The 27,496-nt window shown below is 55.6% G+C and overlaps 11 protein-coding genes across 11 annotated transcripts, besides 7 other annotated features; 5 read left to right on the top strand and 6 right to left on the bottom strand.

Annotated features, from left to right (window-relative positions):
* Positions 1-991: 991 nt before the first annotated feature.
* Positions 992-1,026: a tandem repeat.
* Positions 1,027-1,057: 31 nt separating this feature from the next.
* EKO05_0010825 (uncharacterized protein) lies at positions 1,058-1,966 on the top strand (the record flags this gene model as incomplete). The annotated part of the gene is made up of 1 exon (XM_038947323.1): positions 1,058-1,966. One exon carries the CDS (start codon positions 1,058-1,060, stop codon positions 1,964-1,966), a length of 909 nt encoding a protein of 302 aa, XP_038793763.1.
* A 351-nt stretch (positions 1,967-2,317) lies between these two features.
* On the bottom strand, positions 2,318-3,001 carry EKO05_0010824 (uncharacterized protein; the record flags this gene model as incomplete). The annotated part of the gene is made up of 1 exon (XM_038943538.2): positions 2,318-3,001. One exon carries the CDS (start codon positions 2,999-3,001, stop codon positions 2,318-2,320), a length of 684 nt encoding a protein of 227 aa, XP_038793762.2.
* A 544-nt stretch (positions 3,002-3,545) lies between these two features.
* EKO05_0010823 (uncharacterized protein) lies at positions 3,546-4,067 on the bottom strand (the record flags this gene model as incomplete). Its single annotated transcript, XM_059637853.1, has 1 exon — positions 3,546-4,067. One exon carries the CDS (start codon positions 4,065-4,067, stop codon positions 3,546-3,548), a length of 522 nt encoding a protein of 173 aa, XP_059493836.1.
* Positions 4,068-6,100: 2,033 nt separating this feature from the next.
* Positions 6,101-6,694, bottom strand: EKO05_0010822 (translocase of the inner membrane; the record flags this gene model as incomplete). The annotated part of the gene is made up of 3 exons (XM_038943545.1): positions 6,101-6,484; positions 6,539-6,574; positions 6,626-6,694. 3 exons carry the CDS (start codon positions 6,692-6,694, stop codon positions 6,101-6,103), a joined length of 489 nt encoding a protein of 162 aa, XP_038793761.1.
* A 26-nt stretch (positions 6,695-6,720) lies between these two features.
* Positions 6,721-6,757: a tandem repeat.
* Positions 6,758-7,259: 502 nt separating this feature from the next.
* Positions 7,260-7,283: a tandem repeat.
* A 446-nt stretch (positions 7,284-7,729) lies between these two features.
* Positions 7,730-10,623, top strand: EKO05_0010821 (uncharacterized protein; the record flags this gene model as incomplete). The annotated part of the gene is made up of 5 exons (XM_038943674.1): positions 7,730-7,877; positions 7,930-8,070; positions 8,117-8,758; positions 8,806-10,323; positions 10,373-10,623. 5 exons carry the CDS (start codon positions 7,730-7,732, stop codon positions 10,621-10,623), a joined length of 2,700 nt encoding a protein of 899 aa, XP_038793760.1.
* Positions 10,624-11,869: 1,246 nt separating this feature from the next.
* EKO05_0010820 (uncharacterized protein) lies at positions 11,870-12,346 on the top strand (the record flags this gene model as incomplete). Its single annotated transcript, XM_059637852.1, has 1 exon — positions 11,870-12,346. One exon carries the CDS (start codon positions 11,870-11,872, stop codon positions 12,344-12,346), a length of 477 nt encoding a protein of 158 aa, XP_059493835.1.
* An 851-nt stretch (positions 12,347-13,197) lies between these two features.
* On the bottom strand, positions 13,198-14,615 carry EKO05_0010819 (uncharacterized protein; the record flags this gene model as incomplete). The annotated part of the gene is made up of 2 exons (XM_038943619.1): positions 13,198-13,536; positions 13,584-14,615. The coding sequence occupies 2 exons, from the start codon at positions 14,613-14,615 to the stop codon at positions 13,198-13,200; spliced, it is 1,371 nt and encodes a 456-aa protein (XP_038793759.1).
* A 446-nt stretch (positions 14,616-15,061) lies between these two features.
* Positions 15,062-16,531, bottom strand: EKO05_0010818 (uncharacterized protein; the record flags this gene model as incomplete). The annotated part of the gene is made up of 1 exon (XM_038943611.2): positions 15,062-16,531. One exon carries the CDS (start codon positions 16,529-16,531, stop codon positions 15,062-15,064), a length of 1,470 nt encoding a protein of 489 aa, XP_038793758.2.
* Positions 16,532-16,790: 259 nt separating this feature from the next.
* Positions 16,791-16,836: a tandem repeat.
* A 180-nt stretch (positions 16,837-17,016) lies between these two features.
* Positions 17,017-17,155: a tandem repeat.
* A 436-nt stretch (positions 17,156-17,591) lies between these two features.
* On the top strand, positions 17,592-19,616 carry EKO05_0010817 (uncharacterized protein; the record flags this gene model as incomplete). Its single annotated transcript, XM_038943593.1, has 2 exons — positions 17,592-19,322; positions 19,467-19,616. 2 exons carry the CDS (start codon positions 17,592-17,594, stop codon positions 19,614-19,616), a joined length of 1,881 nt encoding a protein of 626 aa, XP_038793757.1.
* Positions 19,617-19,989: 373 nt separating this feature from the next.
* Positions 19,990-20,021: a tandem repeat.
* Positions 20,022-20,281: 260 nt separating this feature from the next.
* Positions 20,282-20,333: a tandem repeat.
* Positions 20,334-20,802: 469 nt separating this feature from the next.
* EKO05_0010816 (Vacuolar protein-sorting-associated protein 27) lies at positions 20,803-23,333 on the bottom strand (the record flags this gene model as incomplete). The annotated part of the gene is made up of 5 exons (XM_038943654.1): positions 20,803-21,878; positions 21,925-22,687; positions 22,737-23,021; positions 23,072-23,204; positions 23,260-23,333. The coding sequence occupies 5 exons, from the start codon at positions 23,331-23,333 to the stop codon at positions 20,803-20,805; spliced, it is 2,331 nt and encodes a 776-aa protein (XP_038793756.1).
* Positions 23,334-24,178: 845 nt separating this feature from the next.
* On the top strand, positions 24,179-27,455 carry EKO05_0010815 (Ubiquitinyl hydrolase 1; the record flags this gene model as incomplete). The annotated part of the gene is made up of 3 exons (XM_038943590.1): positions 24,179-24,313; positions 24,367-26,484; positions 26,532-27,455. The coding sequence occupies 3 exons, from the start codon at positions 24,179-24,181 to the stop codon at positions 27,453-27,455; spliced, it is 3,177 nt and encodes a 1,058-aa protein (XP_038793754.1).
* Between the last annotated feature and the right edge of the window lie 41 nt (positions 27,456-27,496).

The following is a 27,496-nucleotide window of genomic DNA, read 5'->3' as shown; positions in this document are numbered from 1 at the left end:
CAGCGATGCTGACTATACAGATAGCTCCGCCAGCATTGTGATTGGTAGACGGTCGTGATATTCTTTAAGACCTCGGGGCAGTTGTATCGCAAATTCATGTGGAAAAATGCTTGAAGGATATGTTGCGTCGACAAAGGTTCTCGAAGATCATTGACTAGAATACCCAGCTTCTCACCACCATAAACAATCTCAACACGGCTGTCACTGGGCTGACCTCAGCTGTCAACAACTTCGACGACTCTTTGCTTGCTCTTCTGCCTCAAGCTCTCGCTGTTGTGAAAGCTGAGGCAAAGCTTGATGTCACCATACTGAAAGCTACCTATATCGCGGACGAGAGCGCAGATTTGACTGCGGAAGAAAGTTCAAACGTCGTCAATACTTTGGCCGGAGGAATTGGCCCTATCCAAGCATCGTTTGATGCACTAAAAGCAAAGGTATGATTCAATAAGTGTAGAGCATTGAGCTATATTCGCTGACGATGTGCAGTACCCTCGGTTTAAAAAGACACTCACTGCATCCATCGTACTGCGGGACCTCAAAACCCTGAAGAAGCACACCGATGGTCTAATCTTTGCCTCGAAACCAAAGGTCACGGCTGACAATACGGGATTTTTGGGTCTGGGCAAGGGTATTCTAGATCAAGCTTTTGACGATGTCATTACCATCTACAGCGATTGATGGCCTGGCTTGCAATCTGATTTAAGTATGATCAAGTGCTGAAGTTTCCGTTGAGAGATCGCCCTTTTCTATGCGTCCATACGTACTTGCCAATTGTTGTACATCAAGAGAAAGAACATCTTGGCAGAGTCGTTCCTTACACAGATGTCCTGGACAAATTGCAGCGTCGGTTGAGCGGACTGACGGGTGCATGCGTCAGAACCTATTTGCCTTATCCCACATCCTTTCACCTCCACAATCCGCCAGTGACGTACCATCACTTGTAGAATCTTCATTCACTGTAGTATTCTCAAGGTAGCCAAATCTATTTCAAACATCCACAACACATCGACACTCCTCCTCCACATCATCAACTGAACATCACCACCCACGCCACAAGATGTCTTATCATAGGATGACACTACATAAGTTCCATGCAGCTCAGCTAGTCTTCGTCAAAAACGTCCCCCAAGAATCAGCCTCCAGCGTCGCGAGCCTCTACACGCAATACAATCCACTGGAAATCAAAAACCTGTACCCAGCTGCCAGAATCACCACCCTCATGATCGCGCTCCCAACCGCAGACGTTGCAGTCTCGGCGCTCCACCGCACAGACGGCATGAGAGTCGATAGTACAGTCATCAATGTCGAGCGGTACAATGCGAAACAGTCGATAGTAGCGAGGCGCGAGACGCGTAGGAAGCGCAACGGCGGATCGGCAGATACGCGTGACGACGAATACGAAGATGATGAGTGGGAGGAAGAAGACGAGCCGCTGGAGAGCTGGGAAGATGAGGATGAGACATATGTGGATGACGGGCCTGTGGTTGAGCATAAAACGAGCCAGGTCGATGGTGTGAGTTGGGCTGATGTCACGAGGGGGAGGAATCTGACGCCTGAGACACCCTCTTCGCCTTCATTTGCAATGCCGGTGGTGACTACGCCGCAGACGCCGGTTATGACGTCGCATTCTTCAAGTTTGATGGAGGGAGATTTGGCGCGTTATGCTATTCCGATCATCACGATCGCACCCGCGACGTCGACGCTCACTTCGATGGGGCAACTCCAGCAGCTATCATCGCCTAGCACGCATTCTATTGAGGAACCTCATGCAGCACCGCAGGATTCCATGCCATCAAAGAACAGCGGGGACGAGCGAGTGGATGGCGATTCTGGCCAAGCAACACTGGTTCCGAACGTCCCTCAACAGCAACATAGGTCCTTCTCTTGGCCATCAGATACAACTGTGTATATTCGGGAAAGACATTGCGCGAGCTGTGCGTTCTGCAAGAAGAGGAATCAAGGATAACAGAGCGAGATGGGAATACACGAAGCTCACTGGATGTTCTCGCATTGGTTTGCCAGTAGACAGTAATCAGTTACCCTTCAACACAAATGCCATAGCGCTCTTTCCCCTGCCCGTCCTTCCCCCAACCTAGTCTATACCTCTTCTCTTTCCCGGCGTTATCCTGCCAGCACCACGCTTTTGCAGTATAATGCCTGGCGATATGTACGCACCCACACCAAATCTGGAACGTTGATTCATCAACACAGACTATAAGCGCGGGCTGGTAGATAACTGGCTGGTTTTCTGTGGTTGTCACGTTTTGCCCTGCATGCTCTCCTAATCTGTCACCCAACCTGTCACTTTCACTGTTAATCAACTATAGTAGCCAGTTGGAACCTCTCGCTTGTATATGACGTGATTTTGATCGTAGCCGTAAAGATCCGGGGTGGGTGCGTACATAACCGCAGATACCAATACATTCCCGTTCGCTACCGATATTGCGCGCCCCGCAATGGAGTATGATTCGTGTGGTAGCAGTTCCTTCGTGCGCAGCAGTAGCTTTGTCAGAATCGCATCGGCGGCCATGAAGCCTAACATGACTTGTGACGTGATTTTCGGACCTCTGTTTCGTACCATCCTGGTATGCGCTCCTGCGCCGGTCTGCGTCAAGGTGGCGGGTAAGGTTGGGAGCGGTGCATCGCGGGGCTTTGGCGTATTTGGTTGCGACGCCGATGTTGCTAGACGGAAGTTCCGTTTTGGGGTGGAGTTGGAAGACGGTGGTGTCCATGGGGCGTCTGTCAGGGTGGTGTTGGGAGTTGCTTTGTCGACGTCAATGCGCATGTTGCTTGAGAAGGCTTGTGCTATGTATCTCCCATAAGGCTTCTGAGCCGTCTTCTGCAGGTTGGCGATCCCGTCCGCATCAACGAGGTCTCGAAGTGTGAGATTTTCTTCTTTCTGGGCGATGAATGAGAGGGCTCGCGTGAATCGGTTTACGTCGTCAGTTTGTTGCCAGGGGTCCGATGAGGAGCCATTGGGATTGTTCAATGAGAGTGACATGCTGTTCGGGGCAAATTGAAATGTCGTTCTGTCTCTGCCGGTTGTTATGTTCTTCAGCCGTTGCACTGTTTTCTCGTCCGGTCGCGGTGACGTGGTAGTGGAATTGCGGCGGCGACTACCTGCTTCACACTACCAAACATTAAGCTGATGCATAGTGTGATAGCGGCTGGGACGTATTATGCCAGTACAGTCGTGCCAATATTGAGCGAGCGAACCTCTACAAATCCATTTCCGTGGTCAGACAGATGTTGTATACCCCCCAGTATCCCAGTAATAGCGAGAGCGAGCAAGACAACTACCGTCGTGAACCAGAAGCGAGCACTAGCGGGATACCACCAGTGCGAAATCGGCGTTTCCTGGTTTCCCGTAGCTGGAGTTCTCGATTGTACAGTAGGTTTCTCAGCTGCGACCGAGTCGATTGCTATCGCGTTGCTTCCAGAGGATCCGTAGCTTAGATACTTCTGGGACTGTAGGGTGACGCTGGATGGTTGATCCCAAAAATCCTCCACCAGCTTGGGGTTTGCCTTCAACGTGTCTACTACAATCAAAGTGGATCCGATTGCTCCTTTGGCCTTGACTTTTGTTGGCACGAGGAAGATGAGCACAAGAAACCATTAAGAATGGCTTCCATATGCAGGCGGTTCTCGAAATAGATCGAAGTACCTTGGAAGAGATCGGTTTCGAAGTTCGACATCTCTGCCATGATGTTCATGTATAAGAGTTGAACTGCCGTTTCAACAACGAGCGACTGCACGCTCGACTTGAATACGTTCGGCTCTAGTAGGTTTTTGAGGGTAAAGTTGGCCTTCTCACCGCCATTGAGGTTCTCGATGATCTGGAAGAAGGGCGGTACCGCTTCGGAGAACACAGAGTCTGTCCCACCCATTCCAAGATATAGATTCTCGTAGTCGTTGAAGACGTTGTTCACTCCCCTACTGAGGTCGCCGGGGTAGAGATCGGGCAGAATGTCGCTAGTTTTGTTGATCAGATCGATTACAGAGCTTGTGGAGTTCTGTAAATATTCCATGCGGTAGTTGTTCATCGAATAGGTAGGTTTGCACAGCATTGTTGTCAAATTGTGGATCCAACTCCCTGGTTTCTCGGATTCTTCGCTCGGTGGGAAATGAAAATCGATCACGCTGATGAAGATTCTGCTATCCAATGGCTTGTTGAGGTTTTGGCGATATGCCGTGAGATCGGCTGCGTTTTGGCTGTAAACACGCTGGCTGTGATTCCGAGGTGAACTGTAGTCCATGCCGCTGTTACACATATATGGAGCTATGTTGGCAGGGTACGACTGCGTCGTGTTCTGAGATCTGACCATGCCATCAGAGCCCGATGCGATGGGTACATTCAGCAGTTCGCAGTCCGACGTGCTGACATTAAACAAATAATATGGTGCTTTGAGACTTCACCATGGCAAGCAGGTTTTCGTTGCGTCATTGATATCCAGTACTTCGCAACCGATCGATACACTCAAGCCGTCCACGTATGCCTCGTAGTTGGAGTCTTTGGGCTGAGTCGTGACAGGTCGAACAACAGAACAATTGTGTCATCTGCTGTACCCTGAGGATTTGAGAGATTTTGACCCTAAATCGCAAAATTGAGGAGTTCTGGGCGGGCTCCGACTGTAATTTAGTTGTAGGAGCTCCCATTGAATCAATTTCGGGTGAATTGTACGCCCTGATGTGAGACTAACATGCTTTCGAGAGCGAAAAGGCCCGTTGCGAAGACTATCATCAAGAGGCAGATTGGGTTTCCGAGAATAGTGCCTGTGACAGCCCAATGCTGATTCTTGATCGAAAGCTAGGCATTGCCGAGTATCGTGCGAGACATGTACTCGAGCATAACAGTCTTGTCAGCTGCTGCGGGTCCGTTGGCTAGCACATGCCAGGGCATTAACTGTCTGACTTTCAAGTCGAGGACGCGCCACACTACACGCATCAAGATGATAACTGTGTGTTTCCATCAGCCGTTTGGTAGTAATTGGATGAGAAAATTTCGTCTCACTTACCGGCGGTTGGCCCGTAAATCCACGCATGCCTCCGAGTTTCCTTATCTATCGTCAAGCCATCATTGGCTTGAGAAAAGTGATACAAGAGACCAACGGTCACCGAACAAGCCGCGAACATGGCTGCCAATCCAGCCAGAAGAAAGGGGTGTATACAGCGACTGTAAGCATGCTGTTCAGATATCCCTGGCTTTTCACCATCGTCGCTAGGGACTTGAACGAAAACTTGAGCAGTCTTCTTTGACCCGCTCAGATGGCCAACCTCTGCAGGCGAGGATGTAGCCCCGTCGTGTGTAGGTGTTTCGCCCCTGGCATCTTAGCCGTGTGATACGGTGGAGGCCACAGCTACATCGCCGGTGACATGGGGGCCAAAACGAGCCAATGGCTGCGAGGCTGAAATCGCACGCGTTCTTCCGGTCAAACCAGCAGTCGTAGGTTGGCGAAAGTGTCTTACACGCCAAGGTCAGACCAAAGGAATGCGGTTCTTCTTCATTACTCCAAAATTCATCACGTGCCTGCACATCAAATAATCAAGACAGTCTCGCAATCTGAGTTTTGAATGCGCGTAGTGCTCAGAAGCTCTTGCCGACCGGCAATGCTATGTATGTTGATTGGGATTTCTGATGAGGTATGGCACGCCCCAAGACAGTCAACCACTCGTGTTCTACGATACTTGCTGCGATTCGCGGCCCCTCCACACTGGTTGCTCTACGCGTGTCGTGGTATGCAGAGCGCTGTTTGGTCGAGTGAAATAAATAGAGTGGTCTGGTTGTGTGAGTTGGACCAACACGTCTACAGAGATGACTGCAAGCACAGCTTGGTGAACAGGAGAACGTCGCGGTGTTGAATAGCTTTCCATGAGCTCATGTCTCTTCTCGAGACGCCGCCGCTAGTTGTACAAATCGTGTCGGTGTATGATACAAGGTATAGCACAGAAGCTGAGGAGAGTGCGAACGCCGACCGCTACCGAATCCGGCCCACGGTATATGCAAACCATCCAAATAACATCCCCTCATCCGGAACCCATGCTGAACGTCTTTGGAATTATAGAACTCCCACTTTTGGGACATAATGTTGAGAAAGGAAGTTTACGCAGGCAGAGCAAGGCCGCCGCTTGGCGATGCGCCGGCGTCTGTGGGAGGTGGCGGGGGCGCCTCGAGCTTGGTGTTGTCGGCCATCATGCGGTTGAAGCCAATGGAAACACCTTCAATGACGGCCAGAAGGATGGCACAGGATATCGCGCCGTTGCGCATCGACTTGTAGCCTCCTCGTACCGCGAGCGAACCGCCGGTGAAGAATCCTGCGATGATGGCGTTCCACGGGTCCTCCTTCTTTCGCAGTCCCTTGACTGCGCAGTCGTATGTGTTGAAAAGGCCTCCCCAGACACCGAAGTTGCCGCCGAGCACGGGTGCACGCGCCTTGATGGCTGTGATGGCACCGATACGTCGCTCACCATAGGGGGAGTTACGGAACTATAGGACCTTGGGTCAGCACAGTGGCTGGGCGCTGATGCTGCTTGTACGTACACCTTTTACGCCGTGCCAGACGGCTCCACCGACAGCCTGGAGCTACGTTAGCTGATGCATACCGTGGAGGTGCGCGTGTATGCATACACCCATGGCAAAAGCACCACCAAAGTCATTCAGGATGACCCAGGGACAGGGATCGCGGGAGTGATCCATTGTGCGGTATGATCTGGCGGGAGAGGCGGCGACGGCGACGATACGCGACGAGACGAGACGAGATGGCGGCGGGCGTGATGCTGGACGACGGTGAGACGGAGAGTGACGATGATGCGCTCCAATCTTTTCTCCCAACCCTTGCGCTTGCGCTATCCCGGATAAACCTCGGCAGCGGCACCGGTCGCGACTTCCCTCGCATTCGACGACCATCCATGACCACATTCACATTCACATTCACATGATCGATGAACACGCTCACATGTGCCTGTGCCACCGATGCGCAGCTGGACTTCACCTGGACGAAGGTCTAGCATGCACTCCCAGTCAGCCTGCACCATACACTCCCAGTGAGCCTGCACCATACACCCTGCCCTCCAGCACATGGCAACCAGCAACCATGTGCACGTGCTTCCAGCCGCGATGCCGTGGACGGGTGCACAAGACCTGGTGGAGAGTGTGTAGTCACAAAAGTGGTGTTGGATGTGTGTGTCAGGTATCGATGAGGGTATCGATGAGGGTATCGATGAGGGTATCGATGAGGTAGGGGCGTGCGCTACTTTTACTTCACCGCCACCACCTCCATCACCACGGTCAACACTATAGCGCAAAGCCATTCCACTGCCTCCATATCACTGTCCTGTCCCGTACTCTGCACTTCCTACTGTCCAAAATTGAAACTGCCGCCGGAAAATACCTGCATCGTTGCCCGTCATGCCGCAACTATATTCTGCGCACTCTATAGCAGCACACCAACAACTCTCCCACTTGTCACGTCTTCGTGCCCGCATGAACTTGGCTCTGAAAACGCTACACCAAATTCAGCCACGTCCAGCAAACTGCGTTTAAATAACCGTCTGCCAGCTCACCTTCACTTCACCTTTGCGTGGCTCAAAAAATCACCGTCACCTTTTGCTTTGGCCTAGACTTGGCGCGACCCTGCCACCTCATAAAGGTAGCCCTCCCAGTAGCCTGCTCCCCACGACTGCTATCCACACAATCGCCTCAACTTTGGACAATTCATCAGGCACTCTCAACATGGCAGGCCCGACGCAGCGTCGAGGTCGTGACGCTTTCACCAAGACACCATCACTGACTAGCGATGACGGTACCCTCACAGACACCCCTCTCGCTGATAAGTCCGTCGACGGCGACCTCGCACAGCCTGCACAAGTTCTTGAACGAGGTGAGCTAATTCGTAACACTCAGCCACAGTGAGTGGACTAACCCGTGTCCAGAGCCTATGCAAGATGCGTCCGTCTCTGATGAGGTTGGACCACTTGGGGCCAACGTGATTGAGGCTCTTAGGATCGTCGGCAAGCTTGAGCAGCTCGGGTTGGACAAGCAAGAGATCTCGCTACCCAAGTGCATTGTCCTAGGTACATATGGCATTGAATTTGATGAACACACACTAACAAAGCAAAGGACAACAATCTACTGGTAAATCGTCAGTCATCGAAGCAATCTCCGGTATCAAAACTCCACGAGACACGGGTACCTGCACACGTACCCCGTTGTTCATTGAGCTGCAGCCTGCAGCTGATCCGCATAGCGGCTGGCATGCCGAGATCCACTTGCTGCGGCAGTATGACATTCTTATGGACCCGTGTCAAGATGGCCAGGACATAGAGTTCCCAGGTTGGATACCAACTGCCACACCGGCACGGACAGCGTTTGCCCAGACCGACGACCCAGGACGTCTTGAGCACTTGATCCGTTGTGCGCAACGCGCCACTCTGAGCCCTTTCCAGAACCCAGGGTCGTTTCTTGATCCTACTTTCGACGATCGCGGTATCCACAAGACGCTCTTCAGCCCCAACATCGTCTGCATTGCAGTCTCGAAGCCCGGTCTACCGCCGTTGAGTTTCTACGACCTGCCCGGCATGATCGGCCAGGCCGAGACCGAGGAGGAAGAATTCACTGTTCCACTGGTTGAGAGACTCGTTACCAAGTTCATCAAGGACCCGGAAGCGCTGGTTCTTGTTACCTGCGCATTGGAAAACGACATTGCAAACTCGATTGCCGCTGGGCTAGCAAGGAAGCTCAAAGTCACCGATAGATGCATGGGTAAGACACACAAACAGTTTACACGAACAATGCAACTAACTTTTCAGGCGTACTCACGAAACCGGATCGGCTCCCTCAGGGCTCCTCCTCCGGCGATCTGGCAAGCGTGCTGGAGAACCGCCGCTTCCAGCTCGGTCACAGATACTTTGTGGTGAAGAACCTGGACTCTGATGAGATCCAACAAGGCCTGACGCACCAGGATGCCCGCAGACTGGAGCGAGAGTTCTTCGCGACAGTCGCGCCTTGGTCGACCGACTTGCAACCATACCAATCACGCTTTGGCACTGTCAACATGCAACAGTACCTCTCGACCGAACTTGGCAACCGCGTGCTGTCTAAGCTCCCGGTCATACGTCGTCAGATCGAGGCTCGTCTCGCAACGGTGGAGGACGAGCTGAGTCGTATTCCGGACACGCCGCTACATACTGCGGCTCGCACAGTCGCTGACATAGTGCAAGCTTTTGCCAACGAGATGCGCAGCGAGATGGCAGGTGACCACGGCTCCATGACATGGAGCAATGCTTGGGAGGAGATTCAGCAGACGTTCTGGGACATGATGCTGGAGCTCAAGCCTACCATGTCAATACGCGGCAAGCTGGATGAGGGCCTTTTCCTCACTACGCTCCTAGGCCGTTCCGCAGACGAATGCATTGTTCTCGATTCGGATGACGATGTGGAGACATCGGATCTCCCAGAAACACCCAGTAAGAAGCGAAAACACGACGCACGACCCAAGCGTGAGCTGCAAACTCCAGCGCATACTCCATTGCCATCTCGAACTCCGAGGGCGCCCGCAAGCAGAACTTCGCGTCAGCTGTTCCCCAACGCATCACCATCCAACCGATCCAACGACATGACAAGACTGAGGAAGCAGTTCAAATTGGATGATGTTACTCGACACATCTCCCAGCACTCGAAGAGCAGGGTCCCGGGGCAGATGAACCCAAAAGTCCGCGAGGATATGATGTTGTCTGCCCTCGCGCATTGGCCTCGCGTTGTCAGCGAATTCTTCAAAGAGCTCGAGCACCAACTGAAGCTGCGCGTAAAAGTTCTTTTCGACCGACATTTCAGTGCATGGAAGGGTTCCGGGCTCTACGCCAAATCGCTCGCCATTGTCGAGAGCCTTTTGGACAGCAACATCCATGAGCAGCGGACAACCATGGCAGCTGAGAGCCTGATTGACGAGCGAGATGGTCCTCACATCTTCCACAAAGATATCTTCAAGAAGGACAAAGCCGCCGTCATGGATCGGTACAGGCAAGCACGCGCTGACGCGCGCTTCAAAGTCTTCGTCAACGAAGCCGAAGCCCACTATGAGAAAACATACACACCAGCGGATAAAGAGAAGATCCGCAAGGATGACAGGAAGATGGCGCTTATCAAAGAGGAGCCATACACACACGAGGTTGATCTGGTCGCCGATATTTCAACCTACTACATGATCGCAGCCCGCCGCTTTCACGATTCCGTCACCATGCGCATCGAGTCCAAGTTCTTCAAACAGCTTCGTGAGAAGCTGCGCGACCAGCTGCAGGACGAGCTTGGCATCTACGACGAGCATGAGGGTGGGTTGCTTCTACACCATCGTTACTGCTTCACACTAACGCTTCGCAGGCCCCTACAATGCCCAGCGCTTACTGGCCGAGTCAGCTGAGCGTCTGGCTCGTCGAAACGCCCTTGTCGCGAAGAAGAAGGCGCTTCTCGAAGGCCTGCAATGCTTTAGTGACCATCTGCAGCAGTTCGAGGCAAACCACGGGTCCATGCCAGCTGGGGGTAGCTTTTCCAACTATCAGCGCCCATCCGTATCTACTGCACCAGCAGATGAGATGGACGGCGTCAGCGGAAACGGTCTGCCTATACGCTGAGCCATTTACTCTGCGACGTACAAGTGTACAAGAGTACATCGTTTGTGGCCTCACTTTGCGTCTTTGCAGAAGCACTGACTGCTATCCTTGCTCCACAAAACACACAGCATTTCGTAATGTAAGAGAGTACGGCTCTGGAACTTTGATGTCGTGGATATCTGTTCCGAAGCTGGCCCGTGCAACGCACTCAGCGCACTTGCTCGCAAACCACGCATTGCACACTTTCTGGTTTGATCAGTACGATAGCTACCGAACTCTTGCATAGCTTCCACAGATCCAACTCCAGATTGACAATCATCTCTTCTCCCGCGTGATGTGCTCTTCACTATTCAACCCAAGCTCCACCAAACACTCACTCATCACCTATACATGTTCCGTGCTAAAAGCGCGCCAAGAAACTATACAGAAACTCAGACTGAGCGTAGGCGAACGTGATGCTTTTTGGACGAAAGTGGTGGAAGCAGGGTACGGTAAGTGATCACCACAAGCGCAGAAAGCCGAAGACCTGCAAAAACAGTTTCTGCATCTACGGGCCCCAGGAGGACGAGAGGTCGAATTCTGCAGAATGAAGATGACAGCGAAGACACAAATAGCTTGATCCGGGTCCTTCCATCTGGCATGAGGCAATACCTAACCCACAAACATTGGCTACGTTGTAAAGCCTGACGTTAGGGTCATGTTGCCCAATCTTACGCAACAGCCCCTCCTCTTCCTGCTCCTCAGAACCAGACGCCCCCAGCTTCTCCAGCCAAAGCGCCGAGAGCAGTGTCTCTACATCCGTCGCGCGCTCCAAGAGAGCACTACCGGCTCCTCCCAAGCCAAGCTTGGTAGCTGTGGCACAGTCGAGGATAGCCTTTGCCCCCTTGCTGGATTACGATGGACAGCCGCTGGGTGCTAGCCTGCTTCGCGGGCTTTCAACAGACGCTGCGTGACTTGGTAGGTGTGGATTGCGCTTCTTTGCAGGGCGCGCTCGTTGCAGGTGCAGAGGTCTGGCCGACGTCGTCCGAGCAGATTGTTCGGCTGGCGAAAAACAGGGCTCGCATTGTTACAGGCTTCACTCAGATGACTAGAGAGCAGATGCTCGTACCATGTTCTCATTAAGCTCTCAGTGTGTTGCGAAGCGGATAGGTGAGAGAGTGCTGCGTTTTCCAAGCGAATGTGTGTCGGAGTACAGGTCCTCGTAGTCCGGGATATACGTTGGGGATGGTTCTTCTCGAGCGCGGAATCAGCGATGATCTGGCGATAGATGCGGTGGGATGGAGATATTGATCATACTTGCGAGGGATTCGGAAAGCGCTTGACATCGAGCCTTCCACTGCATCGTCCACTGCATCTTCCCCATCGTCTCCGACCACACCACAGGCTTGGCGCATACCAAGATCAGCAGTTGCCGCACGAGACTAACGTGCGTGTGACGGCTCATCGCATGCCTTGGATGAAACCCGTTGACTCTATGTCAAGCCACGAAACCGCCATCCCCTTGGCGGATCTTCGCTGCCCAAACCTCCAGCCGAGTCCGATCCTCCCAACCTTCCCGGCATCTCCTTCCACCCTGATGAACTTGCCCCGCTCGGAGCGCCAGAGTTTCCCTGCGCAGCGCAAAACACCGGGTTCCTCGTCGCAAACAGCGTGCGCGGACTGGTCGCAAGAAGCCCATCAGGTCCACATCAAGGAGTCGAGTTACATCAACCACATCAACCACATCAACAGACCAGCACGGTAGCCGGGCAACGAAGCCAACCGCGCCACAAAAAGCGAGCGTTGCGCAAGAAGCCACGCGAAGCACCTCACGAAAGCGCGTGAAGAGCCTCGCCATCTGCGAGGACTTGTTCGATATACCTTCCTGAAAGCGATGGTTGTTTCGAGCCTGAGCTGGAGACCCCCTCTTTGACTGCTGGGCCTGCTAACTCGGTAGAGACTTGACTCTCCGCGCAGGATCATCCCAGCGACGTCCCCAGCGTGTTAATTCCCGAGACGTGCTTGGAGGGCTCTCTGGGGTGAATGGTAACAGGCGTGTACACAGTGCTCTGATCTAATAGTTAACCACTCCATCAATGCATAACTTTGGACTGAACTTTAATTTTTTTTCTTTCTACTTCCATCGTCTCAAGGAGAGAGACACACGTTGCAGAGGGAGATTGGTAGAAGCGGGGTGGGTGGGACGCCAACACGCGAACCGTCTGCAAAGAAACGAGACAAGCAAGATGGCAGAAAGAATTCAAAGCACGTCGTTTCCCACCGTGTACGGTGTTGCGCGTCTTCTCGTCTTCTCGTTGGTTCACAATACTCTCCGTGTGTTGGGTAGTGGTCTCGTCTTTCCTGTCCCTGTCTTGCTTTCGCTCTACCGTCGACATGCTGCCCCATGACGCGTTTCGCACCTTCAATGCGACACTTCAGCTTTGGCTGCAATGAGCTGTGTTGTATCTGTAGCTTAAGACATTAAAGACACAGCAGTTACTAACTAAAAGTAAGAAATGTATGTTCTAATAGCTTATTTATAAAACTACACCTTTATATCTACTGCAGCAGTATCTAAAACTACAGTCTAGCATTACAACGTATAAGTCTAATTAACTAATCTAACTTAGCACAAACCTTATTAAACTCTGCAACTATAATCTGCTTATTTATCTGTCCAGATAAGTAGCGGCGAGAGCGAGTAGGTTCCGATCCAGCGACTGAAGGCGATACTGGGTCTTGAGTTGGGCTCGCGGGGGCAGGCGCGTTTCGCTCTTCTGCAGCGTGTTTTGCGCGCTTGGGAGGGGGCTCGGATGTGCTGTCTTGATCGTCCGGTCGCTTGTGCGTTGGCTGTGTGGGAGGTTCGGCGGTGGGTGCGCTGCGGAGCTCTGTTGTAGCCTTGGCTGTGGATGAGGTGCTTGGCTTCACTGCAGGTTCGGTCTGAGAAGGTGCAGTCTTATGCTGTTAGCCATGTGCAGTTCAGTACAGTCTTGAGTGCTTACTTGTTCAGTTGATGGGCCTGCGACTACATTGGTATTGTCTGCCTGCTCGTCACCCGACGACTCTGTTCGCGCCATCTTGCCTTTCCCATTGAATGAGTTGCGCACAGCCTTGATGCTGTCCAAAGACGTTTGATGTGAAAATCTCTTCTTTTTGGACCGAAACTCCTCTGCCAGCCTATCCCGGACTTCCTTATCTCGACCAGCGGTAGCACGGGACAACTCAAGCACTGCCTGAAGCAGACCGAATGGCCAGTCGGCGACAGGCCTCCCAAGGGGAACAGCATGTTTGGGCAGGTATTTGGCGATCGACCATGAGGGCCAGTTATCCGAGATCGCTGTGAGGAGTGCCTGACGATCTTCGTTACTTTTTTCTTCGTCAACCACTGACAGGCTGCGTGGTCGTGGTGCTTTATTTGTATCGGACGGCGCACGGGTGCTCGAAGTTGAAAGCTCGGCACGCGTCTTGTTCGTCGAAGGCTCGTTTCGGACGTGTGCGGTGGTTTTGTCATCAGCGGTCCGGTCATCCTCTTCACTGTCTTGGAAAGTTGGCTCCAACTCCTTAATCAGCTCCTTCACGTCTAACCTCATGTTCTCATCCTTCTGCTCATCAGTGCCACCAATTGGCCATTTCTTATCCTCGGGCCACCCCTTCCTCTTGTGACCTTTGTGTCGACCGCACAACATGCCACCTAGCTCTTCCAATTTAGCCTCACGTTGCTCTTTGGGAACCAGCTCAGCCAACTTTTCAAAAGCCCTCAGCGTCCGCAAGGTAAACTTGACGTCTTTGGCGAAGTAGGGACTGGACGTGAAGTATGTTTTTGATCCGGGCGGTAGACTGGCGACCATTCGTGGAAAGTCCCAGTCGGCGCGGAATTGTGCGAGTAGCTTGGTCTTGGGTTGCTCTGCCTGTTGGTCCGAGAGACGAGCTGAGGCTGAAACAGACGCGCCAGGGGACGGTGGATGGTACATTGCGGAAGGCAAATTGTGGTCTTTGGAGACTCTGCGCTTCGAGGTGTTATTGTAGGTTTGCATTATGCTGGCTTTTGGAGGCAACGCTGATGCTTGTAGATTTGTAGAATACTCCTCGAAGATGTAGAGATATAAGACCAACTATAAGGTAGTTGCAAGCCAAAGGTAGCAAGCGCAGAGTCTGGTGGGTACAAAGGGAGAAACAACTCATCTTCGAGCAATGTCTCACAGGAACATGGAAGACAACAAACATCAAGTTTGGCACGTCGTTGCATTGCTAGTGGCGATTGAAGATTGCCTCGCTACTGTGTCGTTTGTAAAAGATCCGGCTCACCTACACGTGAAGCTCTGCTTGTTCGCAACAGAGGCACTGTGAATCACCAACGAGAGGACCCATAGCGCTGGCATGGCAAATTCGTAACGGCGGGCTCTGTTCGCATGCAGGTGAGCTCGAGGAGGCCCTCTTTGTAAAGATGCGCATGTCTTGTAATCCGCCACATTGTACTCTTTCAGGAGAACTCGGGAGCCAAGTGTCGTTTCATCCAGGCTCCCACATCCTCGATATGTTTCTGTCGTTGTGTAGTGGGTTGCTGTTCAGACCAAAGACCTGTATCTGAACGCGAGTCGAAATGGACCCTCTCCTGCGCATACTCATCGTAATATTGCTTTTCCGTCGCATCATGTGCTCTTGAGCGGCCGGTCTGAGCTTTCATGCTGTGACGAGCAATGGACCGTCTGAGCACCTTTGACAACTCTGCTGCTTGATCGTAGAGCGGGCTCTGTGATCCAGTTGTGATGTGCCATGCGGGGAGACTGATCTTTCCGATACCCGCTAGTGGGTAGACACGGGCATACGAGCGACATCTCGTCAGTTCGGGCGAACCCAGCGGCTCCCGGGCTTTGCTGTTGAAGGAGGCGTAGTGGCTCAGACTCATCTGGGTCTCCACGTCGAGTGCGTAGTCGGGCTGCTCGAGCGCTGGATCCACGACTTGTGACAGGACGAGCTGGGCATGCGGTGAGCGGAAGAAGTGGACGGGAGAGGCGAAGCGATCAAACATGTCATCCTGTCGCCGAAACAAGACATGGCGCATCGCAGAGAGCATCCAGGTGGGTAGCGTGGCGTTGTCAGCGCAAGCTTGCCACGAGGTCAGAGGTACAGCATTCGGCCTGCGCTTTCGCTTTGGTTTGGGCTTTGGCAGCTCGCCGACTTGGAGTGCTTTGAACGAGGCCATCATGTCGTCGTCAGCAGGGAAGGCGGTTTCTTCGTTCGAATCTGGCTCTGGCAGCTCTGACGGGCTGGTGCGAGGTAGGTCGTCAGGGAAGACCCAGTCCACAAGGGGATTGTTCACGGCAGCAGCCGTGATACGAGTCTCGCCCACTCGACACTCTGTCAGGGCTAGCATGGTGGCGATGGAGCCACCCATCAGCTCGCCGCAGACGCCAAGGCGCGCCGCATAGGGCTGTTGAGACGCGTCGAGAAGCAGGTTGCCCTGGATCCAGTCGTAGCCATAGAGAACGTCGTGGTAGGGTGTTGGGTACTGGTGCTGTGGAGATGCCCGATAGTTGATGCGAACGATGGTGGCTGCACTCGATGCACGCAAGGCTGCGAGGACACGCTCTTCGGCCTCTGCACTTTCAGGTTTCACAGGCCCTGGCGGCAGATAGATGAGTATAGGAGACGACGCCTCTGCAGCGTGGTAGACATCGAGTTGGATAGAGCCGTTGGATCGACATGGTACGTCGAAATGCTCTTCCCGTGGAGGCGCAGTGACAAGGGAGTGTGCGCGTTTGATGGAGGGGGCAGTGGAAGCGCGTTGGATGGAGGTGGCAGTGAAAGCGCGTTGGATGGAGGTGGCAGTGAAAGCGCGTTGGATAGAGGTGGCAGTGAAAGCGCGTTGGATAGAGGTGGCAGTGAAAGCGCGACGTGACGACGGTGTGCCTGCAGTGCACGCTCTGGAGAGAAGGGGGCGAAAAAGCATCAAAATGTGGGCTGGAGGTGGTGAGGATGATGATCAGGATGATCTGCGAACGTGGAAGTTGGGACGTGCCTGCCGCACCGAAACACGAGCAAGCAGGGAGCAGAGGAGCGGGCAGACACGCAACGACAAGATGCACAGCAGACGGCGAGGAAGCGAGTGGATGGTTAGCAAGTGGAGCGATGCAAACACGGCACGGTGAGGCACCAAGGCGTCGAGGCTGAAGCGGTCTGGAAGGCGGTGGTTTGGTGGTGCAGTGGTGCAGTGGGACAGAGGGAGAGTGGGACAGTGGGAGAGTGGGACAGTGGTCAGGGGCGGCCGGCCAGGCCTCGGGAAATTAGCGACCACTCGCAGCGTTTGGTTTAGCAGGTCAGTTCGCGCAGGCTAGAAGTACCTAGCATTCGACCCACGCCGCGACTTGGGTGTCTTGTTTCTCCTCGTCTCTCCTTGCTGTACACGTCCAATCATTCTTCGCGCTCCTCGGGTTGGCTGTTGCTGTTGCTGTTGCTGTTGCTGTTGCTGTTGCTGTTGCTGTTGCTGTTGCTGTTGCTGTTGCTGTTGCTGTTGCTGTTGCTGTTGCTGTTGCTGTTGCTGTTGCTGTTGCTGTTGCTGTTGCGGTTGCGGTTGTGGTTGCTTCGCCGGCTGCTTCTCGTGTTGCTGGACGCCTGCGAGGTTGTCGGTGACGTTGGTCGATCGATCGTCACTCCTGGCCGCACACCAAGCCCCAGGCCTCGCTCGTTGCATGCGCCCAGCGACGCGGCCCTCAACCTTGTGCTAGCCGCCGACGCCCTCGTTTCTCTGCGACTGCCTGCCCACTGCACGCAACCCCTCTGTTCGACAGCAGCCCTTCCATGGCGTGAGGTCTGCCATCTCCTCGTCTTCCAGCGCACGCAGGATACTCGTGACCCACCGCGACCCTGCGCCTGTCCGTACGCCTGTCCGCACGTCTGTCCATACGTCTGTCCACGCCTACCCTGCGCCTACCTTGCGCCTACCTTACGTCTGCCACGCCCACGCCTGCCCAACACACACCACCGCTCCTGCCAGCCAGCAGCACTCCACCATGGCCGAGAGATCCAGCGCACGGGCGGCCCTCACGCTGCTCAAGAACCTCACCCTCGCCGCGCTGCTGTACGCCTCCATCTACGGAATCATCAGCCTCGTGAGCGGCCCCGGCGTTGCGACCAAGGGCAAGCTGGGCATTCCCGCCTTTCTCGACAAGGCTGGGCCCACGGAGCTGATCAAGACGACCAAGTCGGGCGTCCAGGTCAAGTTTGCCGGCACCGCCAAGACCGTCACCATCAACCCGCACGCCAACGTCTTCAACCGCCCCGTCACTGCCGTCGCCGTCAGGGACGACTACATGGGCCCGCGCCCCCACGTCGACACCGAGGCCGACCTGCACATGCTGGTCGACGAGTGCAGAGGCACCTACAATGGCTTGGAGAAGATGAGGAATGTCTTCGACTGCCTCAAGTTCTTCGCCGACGACGAGCACCGCTACTACCACCTGCCCGACCAGCCTGCCCGTGCAAGCGCCCAGGACCCCCGCCGCGCCGAATACGTCGATGCAGACGGACACGGCAACTCGCTGAAGAGCTACGTCTCCGTCAACGACGCCCTCGCCGCAAACGCTTCCGACGTGGGCACCTGCCCAGGCCCCATCATCCCCTACCACGTCTACTGGACCGGCCCCGCGACCTGGCGTGTCGAGGTCTTCATCAAGAGCTATCTGTACACCCAGAACTTGGCCTGCTCCCGCCTGTGGCTGTGGCTCGACAGCGACAAGAACCCCAATGCCGTCCGGAACATGATGACCAAGGACGCCCTCTTTGCCCGCTTCCTGCCTCTGGTCGAGCGCGGCGACATTGTCCTGAAGGCCTGGAACTTCCCCAAGCGCATCCCCCTGCCCAAGGACGACCAGGACAAGAACGGCTTTGGATACTACAGCTCCCCCGGACGGCCCAACGCCGACGGCGAGAAGGCGCTGGCCGAGAACATCGTCGAGGACAAGAACGGCCAGCAGTGGCTCGTCCTCACCCCCAAGCAGATGACGTTCCTCCCCGTCGCTGTCTCCGACGCCGTTCGCTTCATCGTCCTGCACATCCACGGCGGCGCCTACTTCGACATGGACGTGCTCATGCTCAGGGACATGCGACCCCTCCTCCTGCCCAAAGAGCACGCCTTTGCCGAGCGATGGGCTGCCCACCCCCACCCCGGCGACTACAACACCGCCATCATGTCCCTCACCGCAAACTCGTCGCTGTCCTCCTACCTGCTCTACGGCGGCATCCGCATGGGCGTCAACTTCCACCCCCGCGTTCTCGGCCGCATGGCCTGGAAAGACGGCCGCGACCAGGAGTTCCTGATGCTCGAGACGGCCGCATTCGACCCCATCTGGACCGAATTCAACTGGGACCGCGAAGGTCGCTGCACCGTGCCCTGCCTGCGTGACTACGGCGCAGCCTTCAGGGGCAAAAAGGGCTCGCTCAAGGACGAGTGGGAGAGCTACGACGGACCCCGCCTCGAGCCCATTGACCTGAGCGCGGCTCCGCACAAGGAGCTCAGGCTGCGCAGCCACGAAGACCAAGAGCACGTCTCGGCATCCGCAGCGGCGACGCCATCCAAGGGCGAGCACGCCGACTCGTTCCAGGCCACGCTCGACGAGGAAGCCGAGCTGCGCAAGGCCGGCGTCATAGCCGACTACGAGTTGGAAGAGGACAAGTTTCCGCCCAACAACCGCACGCTGGAGAACTTTTTCCGCGGGTCGTGGACCTACCACATTCACAACCAGGTCAGTTCCCCCCTAAGAGTCGCGCACCCCGACCCCGCACCCCTAACTTTTAGCCTGCCGCGTGTCTGCACCCTACTGTTAGCCTGCCGCGCGTCTGCACCCTACTTTTTAGCAACCAATGAGAACAATCACTAACAAACCCAGTGGCTCAAGCATCCCGAACCCTCGTCCTGGATCTCCGTCCTCGAGCACGCCCAAGACGGCTTCTTCGCGCGCTCGCGCACCAACATCTACGGCGAGAAATGGACCGGCCCTAACCTGGCGCCGTACAACTACTGGCCCGAACACGTCTGAGCGGACGCCATGGCCTAGCGCTGTCATCCCTCTCTGCACAAGACGCCTCCAGGAAGAAGAGCAGAGTCGCCGTGTCGCGACGCGCTCGCACAATTCCTGATGTCACTCTCCTACCACGGCCGCTCATCTGGCGACGGCGCACCTCGCCTCGCTGTCATGTCTAGTTATGTCATTGTGAATATATTGCATCTGTGGACGCGCGTGTCCCTATTTCCACGGCGTCACCACACAAAAGAATCCGTTCAGTCAGGCATGGGAGTTTGGTGTATATACTGTCCCGCTCTAGCTTCAGTCGGCGGTCTCGAACACTTTGGGCTTTGTTGTTTTTGTACGCACGTATACCACCTCGCCGTATAGGAGCTTGAGGATTTTCTGTCCATGTACTTGTTCTTCTCGTGTACTTGTTCCTGCTATCAGAGGAAGAATAGGATTCTTGTTCATTCCAGCGACGAAAGGAAGGAAGGAGCCAAGGAACGGGTTTCCTGTGCCTTGTCTTGCTACTGAGCTCGCCACTTGACTGCACTCGTAGCCGTTTGCCTCGTAGATTTCCATTACACATTCTATCCATCTACCTACTTGGACATGCACCGACTTTCTCCATCCGCTTTGCTGACTTGTAGATCTAGTCTAGTGCATGGTCTCTAGACAAACTCCTTGGCGCATACTCTTTCTTTCTTTCTTTCTTTCTTTCTTTCTTTCTTTCTTTCTTTCTTTCTTCCTTCCTTCCTTCCTTCCACCCTGCTCCTAGTATAACATCTAGTAATGATACAAGTAGTAGATTTAATATAACAGAACGTATTAAGACATTAGCTAGTGGGTTAAGAAGGGGTAGATGTATTTTATCTCTTAGGCGTTTACTCTATATAAGAGCTCTAAGGGAGGTGTAGATACTAGATATGCTGCAGAGATTGGATACCAAGATGGATACCAAGATGGATACCAAGGTGGATGCTAAGGTGGATGGATATGAGGGTGTATTGCATCTCATGGATGAACTGCAGGATTGTACAGGGCTATGAATCCCGAGTTGCGTCATTCAAACGCCGACCCGGCCGTTGCTCCCTGTTGATTTTTCGCCTTCTTCTTCTTGGACATTTCGAGCTCCCTCGGGCCTTTCGGTCTTCACAATCGTTGCACCGCTGAAGCGGGATGCGGCAACGCCTTATCCATCCGCCATTCAAATAGACTACAGATCAATCAGCGGCTCGTCGACCTTCTGCTGCACGGGCGCTGCTTGTGGCGCGGCAGGGAAACTCTCCGGTCCGTAGCCGCCCATCGCGTAGGGGGTTGCCGGGTTCCAGTGACTCTGCTGCGGTTGTTGTTGGGGCTGTGGATGTTGTTGGGGCTGCGGATGTTGTTGGGGCTGCGGATGTTGTTGCGGCTGCGGATGTTGTTGCGGCTGTGGATGTTGTTGCGGCTGCGGTTGTTGTTGCGGCTGCGGTTGTTGTTGCGGCTGCGGTTGTTGTTGCGGCTGCTGATGCTGTGGGGGTTGCTGTGAAGGTGGTTGATGCTGCGGCTGCTGCCATTGCTGCTGCTGAGGAGCCTGCTGTTGCTGTGGCGCATTGTCCCGTGGGTAGGGAGGATTCTGCCATGCTGTTGCTGGTTGCTCTGGAGGTGAGATCGGCGTTTGTTGCTGGGGTGGTGCGCGGTTGTACATTTGTGGTGACGAGGATTGCGCTGGCTGCGAGGTATAGCTTTGCGTGCGCTGAATCGGTGTAGGTGCGCTGTTGTCACCATAGTAGTAGTTCGCGCTTTCGGTATCGGAGACGTTGGAGGGCGCTTGCGGTGGGTAGGCGGGCGGATATTGGGTCGAGGCTTGGCGTTGGAGTTGTGGCGATGGCGGCTGGTAAGACGCACTGGGTGGTTGTTGGGTTGCTGCTCCTGCACTATACGAGGCCAGATTCGGGTAGGGCTGCGAGGGTTGCTGGGCTTGCTGGTATTGGTCGTGAGGTGGCGCGTACGACTGCGGCAGTGCAGACGCGCGCTGGTCGAACGGAGGGTACGGCTGCTGCGGTTGCGACTGATAGCTGGGCTGCGGTCGTCCGTATGGGTCTGAAGGGGCTGCGCTGCTCGAGTAGTATTTTTCGCTGCCCTGGTATGCGGGTGCGCCGGAGGAGATTTGAGGGTAAACGTGGGGCGCAGGACGAGGCATTCCGTACATAGCACCGGCCTGGGTATATGTGCTGGACAGACGCTCCTCGAGCATGCGGTCGTAGTAGCGGACGACGGTGGAAAGCTTGGCATGAAGATCGAGAAGTGTTTCTACACATGTCAGCCACTGCTCAGGAGAAAAATACACGACACCTACCATGCTTGCTCATCGTCTCGCCGTACGTGCGAGCGAGCTTCGGCCGCAGCTTGCCTATGCTCTCGTACAGCTCTTGAATTTGAGGCTCGCGCAGGATAGCGCCGGGAGTCTGGTGTTGCAGTCGGTCTACTAGTGTCGAGAAGAGGTTGATGTTCTCCGCCTCCACAGGGGTGAGCTCGTAGTCGTTCTTGGGCGCGACAAAGGGTGTCCCATTTGAGTCGCTGGCCGCCTGTTGGCGGAAGTTTGTGGCGTACTTGTTCTTCTGCTCTTCCATGTCGGCCAGCGAGGCTGCAATAGCAGCTTTCAAATCGGCGTCCTCGTCCTCTTCCGGTTCAGGCTTCTTCGCTGTGCCGTTGGGCTTGGGGGTTGAGTGCAGCTGCGCCTGTGACACGAAGCCGGAGGAGCTGTTGCCCCTTGCGTCTTCCAGGCTCATCTCCAAGGCTCGCTTCAGGTCTGCGTCGAAGCTGTCCTCGACGCGCGGATTGCGCGGCTCCATCGCGCCTTGGTACAGTGTCTTGTTCGGCTTTGGCGCGTCGAATCTCGGCGGTGCTGGCGTTCCTCGCGATCGATCGGTGAGCTTCGCATGGCAGCCATCGTCGACTCGTACCGGGTCCATGATGCCAAGGTGTGGCAGGGGGATGTTGTTGCTCGAGCACGCGCCGCAGAAGACGTTACCGCAGTTCCTGCAGTGGTGCTTGCGGTTCGTGAAGGTGAAGGGGGTACGGCAGCGCATGCATACGTCCGAGTCTATCCACTCTGGGGGCTGCCTTCTGTTAGTATGCATTGGGCTGGCCACGATGGGGCAGATGTACTGCACTGCTGTCAAGCATGCTGCTCGAGATGTTCTCCTTGGGTGGGAAGTGGTAGCCCTCTCGTTGCAAGGTCCGGTAGACGTCGTTGATGTAGCCTAGATTGCTCCGCCCCTCCGCTGCCGTCGCCCACGACTGGATGAGCTCCAGCATCTTGCTCCTTACCTCGTGGTTCGCGGCAACGCCGGCTGGCGCCTTGATGAGGGACGTCATGTTGTCGAGGAACTCGCGCGAAGCTATCTCCTGTATGAAGTGGGCGCCGCCGTTCTTGACGCACGTGTCCGTGAGCTGGCACATGTTAGTGGCCCGTCGCAAGCCATGGGATGAGGAGAGCGCACGTTCAGAGTGGCCAGCTGGACGTTGGGGTTCTTGTTCCCTATGCGCTTCTTCAGCGAGCGCATGGCGTCTTTAGGCTGCACTGTCTTGGATCGAATCACGTCGGAGATCTCGAGGTTGAGGGGCATGTCCTCTCTGTCTGCGGTTAGAGCAGCGTCCTCGCACTGTGCTCGGACTGGCCTCGACGTACAAGCTCGAGGTGGTGGCGCGCTCGATCTGCTCATCGAGCGCGCTGTTGGTCGAGGACCCGAACCAGCCCGCCATGGTGTGCGGATGTGCGCGTTGGTTGTGCAGTCGACGTTTCCTCCGGCGGCGCTGACTGTGTTGTGTAACACGTGGAATTGCAGGAGAAGGTATACAATGGCGCGGGCTGTGGTGTGGTGGAGGAGCTCTCCGTCGGTGCTCTCCGTCGGTGCATGCTCAGGCAGCTGGAGCCTTGGCTCGCGGGCGGCGGGCGGCGGACCTCCTGTCACCTCCACATGCAACGCACCACCGAGGCCGACACCAGCTTGCGCACGCTCGCTGCCTACTCGGCCCACACACACACAGTGTACGTCTCTCCGCCACCCGGCTGCCGTCACGTCACGCCTGCCCTCTCCACCACCCCTCCGCCATCTGCCCCTCCACCCCAAGCCCCACCAGTTGGGCCTCGACGGGGCCTCGACGACAGCCGGCGCACGCGATTGCCTCACCAAGACGCCCACGCCCTGCACCACGCCCTACACATCGCCCTGCACCACGCCCTACACATCGCCCTGCACCACGCCCTACACATCGCCCTGCACCACGCCCTACACATCGCCCTGCACCACGCCCTACACATCGCCCTGCACATCGCCCTACACATCGCCCTGCACCACGCCCTACACATCGCCCTGCACCACGCCCTACACATCGCCCTGCACATCGCCCTACACATCGCCCTGCACATCGCCCTACACATCGCCCTGCACATCGCCCTGCCTACCGCCCCTCCTACCGCCCCTCCTACCGCCCCTCCTACCGCCCCTCCTGCGTCCGACATGCGCGAGCGGTCTCGAAGATAAGACAGTGTGCGGTAAAGAGTGCAGCTGCTCCCTTGCCGCCCGGACTCCCCACCACCCCGCCAGATGAACGGCCACTCTCATGCCGCCCCCGGCAGCGATGGCCCAGGCCCCTCGAGAGGCTCGGGCGGCTCCAACCCACCCATCGCGGAGATTGTGGGCTCGGCGACGGAGACGGTCGACGGTCTGAGGCTCCACTCGGTAGGCTCGACACCTGTCGCACGGCTGTGCATGGAGGCGCTGACCCAGCACAGATCAAGCACCTGCTCGACCAGGCACGGCAGCACTTCACCTCGGCCAAGATGATGCTTGGCAATCGATCGCCTGTCGCCGGCACCTACTGGGAATACCTGGTCGCTTACCAGATCGTTGCCATCCTGATCCCTCAGCACGCCGACTACCACGACAAGATCGCCGGCAGCCGCAACCAGACGCACCGTGACTACAACACCCTGCTGAAGGAGATAGCCTCGGCCGAAGACCAGTTTGTCCGCATCAAGAACATCATCAAGAACGACAACCTCAGAAATGGCGCCCACCACAGCAGAACCGAGTCCGCTTCATCTTACATGAGGCCAGATTCTCGTGATGCCATAGTCGTGCCCAAGAGAGACGACGAGCTGATGCTCCCAAGCGTGCCCACGTCAGCACCAGCTGGTCGAGCCTCATCCGCAGGCTCAACCGACTCCTCGCGGAGGAAGCCAATGCCGCAGCCAAAGCCACACTCGCTACACGGCCGTGCCGTCCACCAAAGCTCATCGTCCATCAACGCCGATCTCGCCGAGCGCTTTGCAAAGCTTCGAGGCGCTGGGCCGCACGTGGACACGAGCTCAGCTCGCTCAAGCCAAGACCTGTCTGTCAAGATGCCGTCTCCTGCAGACTACCAATCTACCGTTCGTCTAGTCGGCCCACGAGACATGCCCCCGCCGTCCCGACTCCCCCCGAAACTGCCACTGGACACAGCCATGGCAGCTTCGTTCCCAAAGGAGCCCAGTCCTACATACAGTCCCGCCCGCAATATCTCGCTCCCTGCAAACATCGCCCCACCTCGAAGCACGCCGCGAAGCATGAACGGTACGGGCGGACGCAGCAATTCGCTGGCAGCATCGAGTGCCTCGAGCCACGCGCCCAACCTCAACGGTACGCCAGATTCGTACTTTCCAACACAGCAAGTGCAGCGTGCACCAGCAGCACGAACCCGGTCTGTGAGTGCTGCCACAGAGCTAGAGATTGATGCCGCCAAACTCTACGATTATTTGCGCATGTTCAACGTGTTGGTCATTGACGTGCGCGACCGGTCAAGCTTCGATGCAGGGCATATTTACATGCGCTCGGTCATGTGTCTAGAGCCACCAACGCTGCAAGATGGTGATTCCGCAGAGCAGCTTTCAGATCGTCTGATCATCTCGCCAGACGAAGAGCAGGCCATGTTCGAAAGGAGGCACGAGTACGATGTAGTCGTTTATTACAACGACTCCACGATGAACACGGACTTCCTGACAAAGCACAACCGAAACGACGACGAGGTGGCGTTGAAACGCTTGTATGACACTCTGCACGAATTCAATGTGGAAAAGCCATTGCAGCGGCCACCGATTCTCTTAAAAGGCGGCCTCGATGCATGGATCGACCTGGTTGGACCTCAAGCACTCAAGATGTCAACAACTGCCGCACTGCTTGCCACTGGCCAGACGCGGCCGCGGGGTGTTCGTCGAGTGCCTGCTGCGACACATGCTGCCAAGTTGAATCTGCAGCGTCGGAGACGCGAATACGTCCCAATGGATCCCGAGGAGGAGCAGAAATGGCTTGAAGAAGCACGCAAGGGCAGAGCCATCGTCGAGCCGCCGCCGGCAGATGAAGACAGCGAGGAGCCTGAATCGCCCTTCTACCGCTCAACCGAAGACTTCTTACGAAGATTCCCTGACGTGGAAGGAGGGCAGTCCATGGTGCAAGCGGCACCACGGCCGCCGCCAGTAGCTCAGTACGTTGCGCCAGCCATACCAACTGCGCCGTCTCGGCCACCACCTTCGGTTCCCCGAGTCAGTTACAGTGGTGTGCATGAGCGACAAGTTGCCCATCAGGGCCGCAACAATCAGCCGCCGGTATACATCTCGCAGCCGCATTTCACCAATGTCCGCATGCACAAGACCGGGCTGATCAACTTTGGCGTGACTTGCTACATGAACTCGGTAGTGCAGTGTCTGAGTGGGCACCTTGCCCTTTCCGACCTGTTCTTGACTGGCCGGTACCATCGAGACCTGCAGAGAGAAAACTGGAAGGGAACAAAGGGCATATTGCCCGAGGCCTACGCAACTCTGATATCCAACCTGTTCAAGGGCGACATTTCTTCGGTACGCCCAAGTACATTTAGGGTATGTAAATCCCCCCTTGTTACGATGCCGAAGCTAACGCCGATTAGAGGATCTGTGGTCACTTCAACTCGCAGTGGGGTGTTGATCAGCAGCAAGATGCCAAGGAGTTCCTCGAGTTCGTCCTTGACTTCATGCACGAGGATCTAAATGTTACCTGGAACAAAACCCCCCTTCAGCCTCTTACAGAGCTGCAGGAGCTGCAAAGAGAGCAGTTCCCTCGACAGTACGCCGCGAAGATCGAATGGGCGCGGTATCAGCATCGAGACATGTCCGTCATCGGCGGCATGTTTGCTGGTCAGCACGCTTCACAGCTAACATGTCAGTCATGCGGCATTACAAGCACTACATACGAGGCCTTCTGGAGTCTGAGTTTAGAGATACCGCGCGACCAGGCTTGCGATGTACGCGATTGCCTGAGGTCGTACTGTGCTGCTGAGCGCCTGGCAGGAGATGAGCTCTGGCGTTGCCCACGATGCAAAAAGGATCGTGAGGCTGTCAAGAAGATTACGATCACGCGAGCACCTGACACGCTCGTCGTTCACTTCAAGAGGTTCAGTGCATCGCACAACGAGAGTGCCCGGAAAGTGCGAACTCCCATCCACTTTCCCTTGCAAGGCCTCGACATGGGGCCTTTCATGGACCAACCCATGGCACCGGAGCAAGAAGCCTACATTGCACGGAACGCCAAAGACGGCCAGGCACAACTGGCTGCTTTGAAGGCAGACCCAACCATGAACGGGCCGTACATTTACAACGCATACGCCGTCATTCACCACATCGGCGCCACCCTGGGAAGCGGTCATTACACGGCTTTCGTCAAGGACAAGGCGCGGGGCTGCTGGCGATCATTCAACGACGACAGACTCGTCGACTTCGAGCCTGGCAACCTACAGCCAAAGGATCGCCTGCAGAACGATCGAGCCTACATTGTTTTCTACGAACGCGAAAGAGTCGCCGGCGGGGCCTTTTAGGCGTCGGCGCTACGCTCCCTTGCCAGTACAGTCATGACCAA

Source organism: Ascochyta rabiei, chromosome 20, assembly GCF_004011695.2.
Source record: "Ascochyta rabiei chromosome 20, complete sequence".
Lineage (NCBI taxonomy): Eukaryota > Fungi > Ascomycota > Dothideomycetes > Pleosporales > Didymellaceae > Ascochyta > Ascochyta rabiei.
Note: the sequence above shows the minus strand (reverse complement) of the source record. Positions and strands in the feature narration are given on the sequence as shown.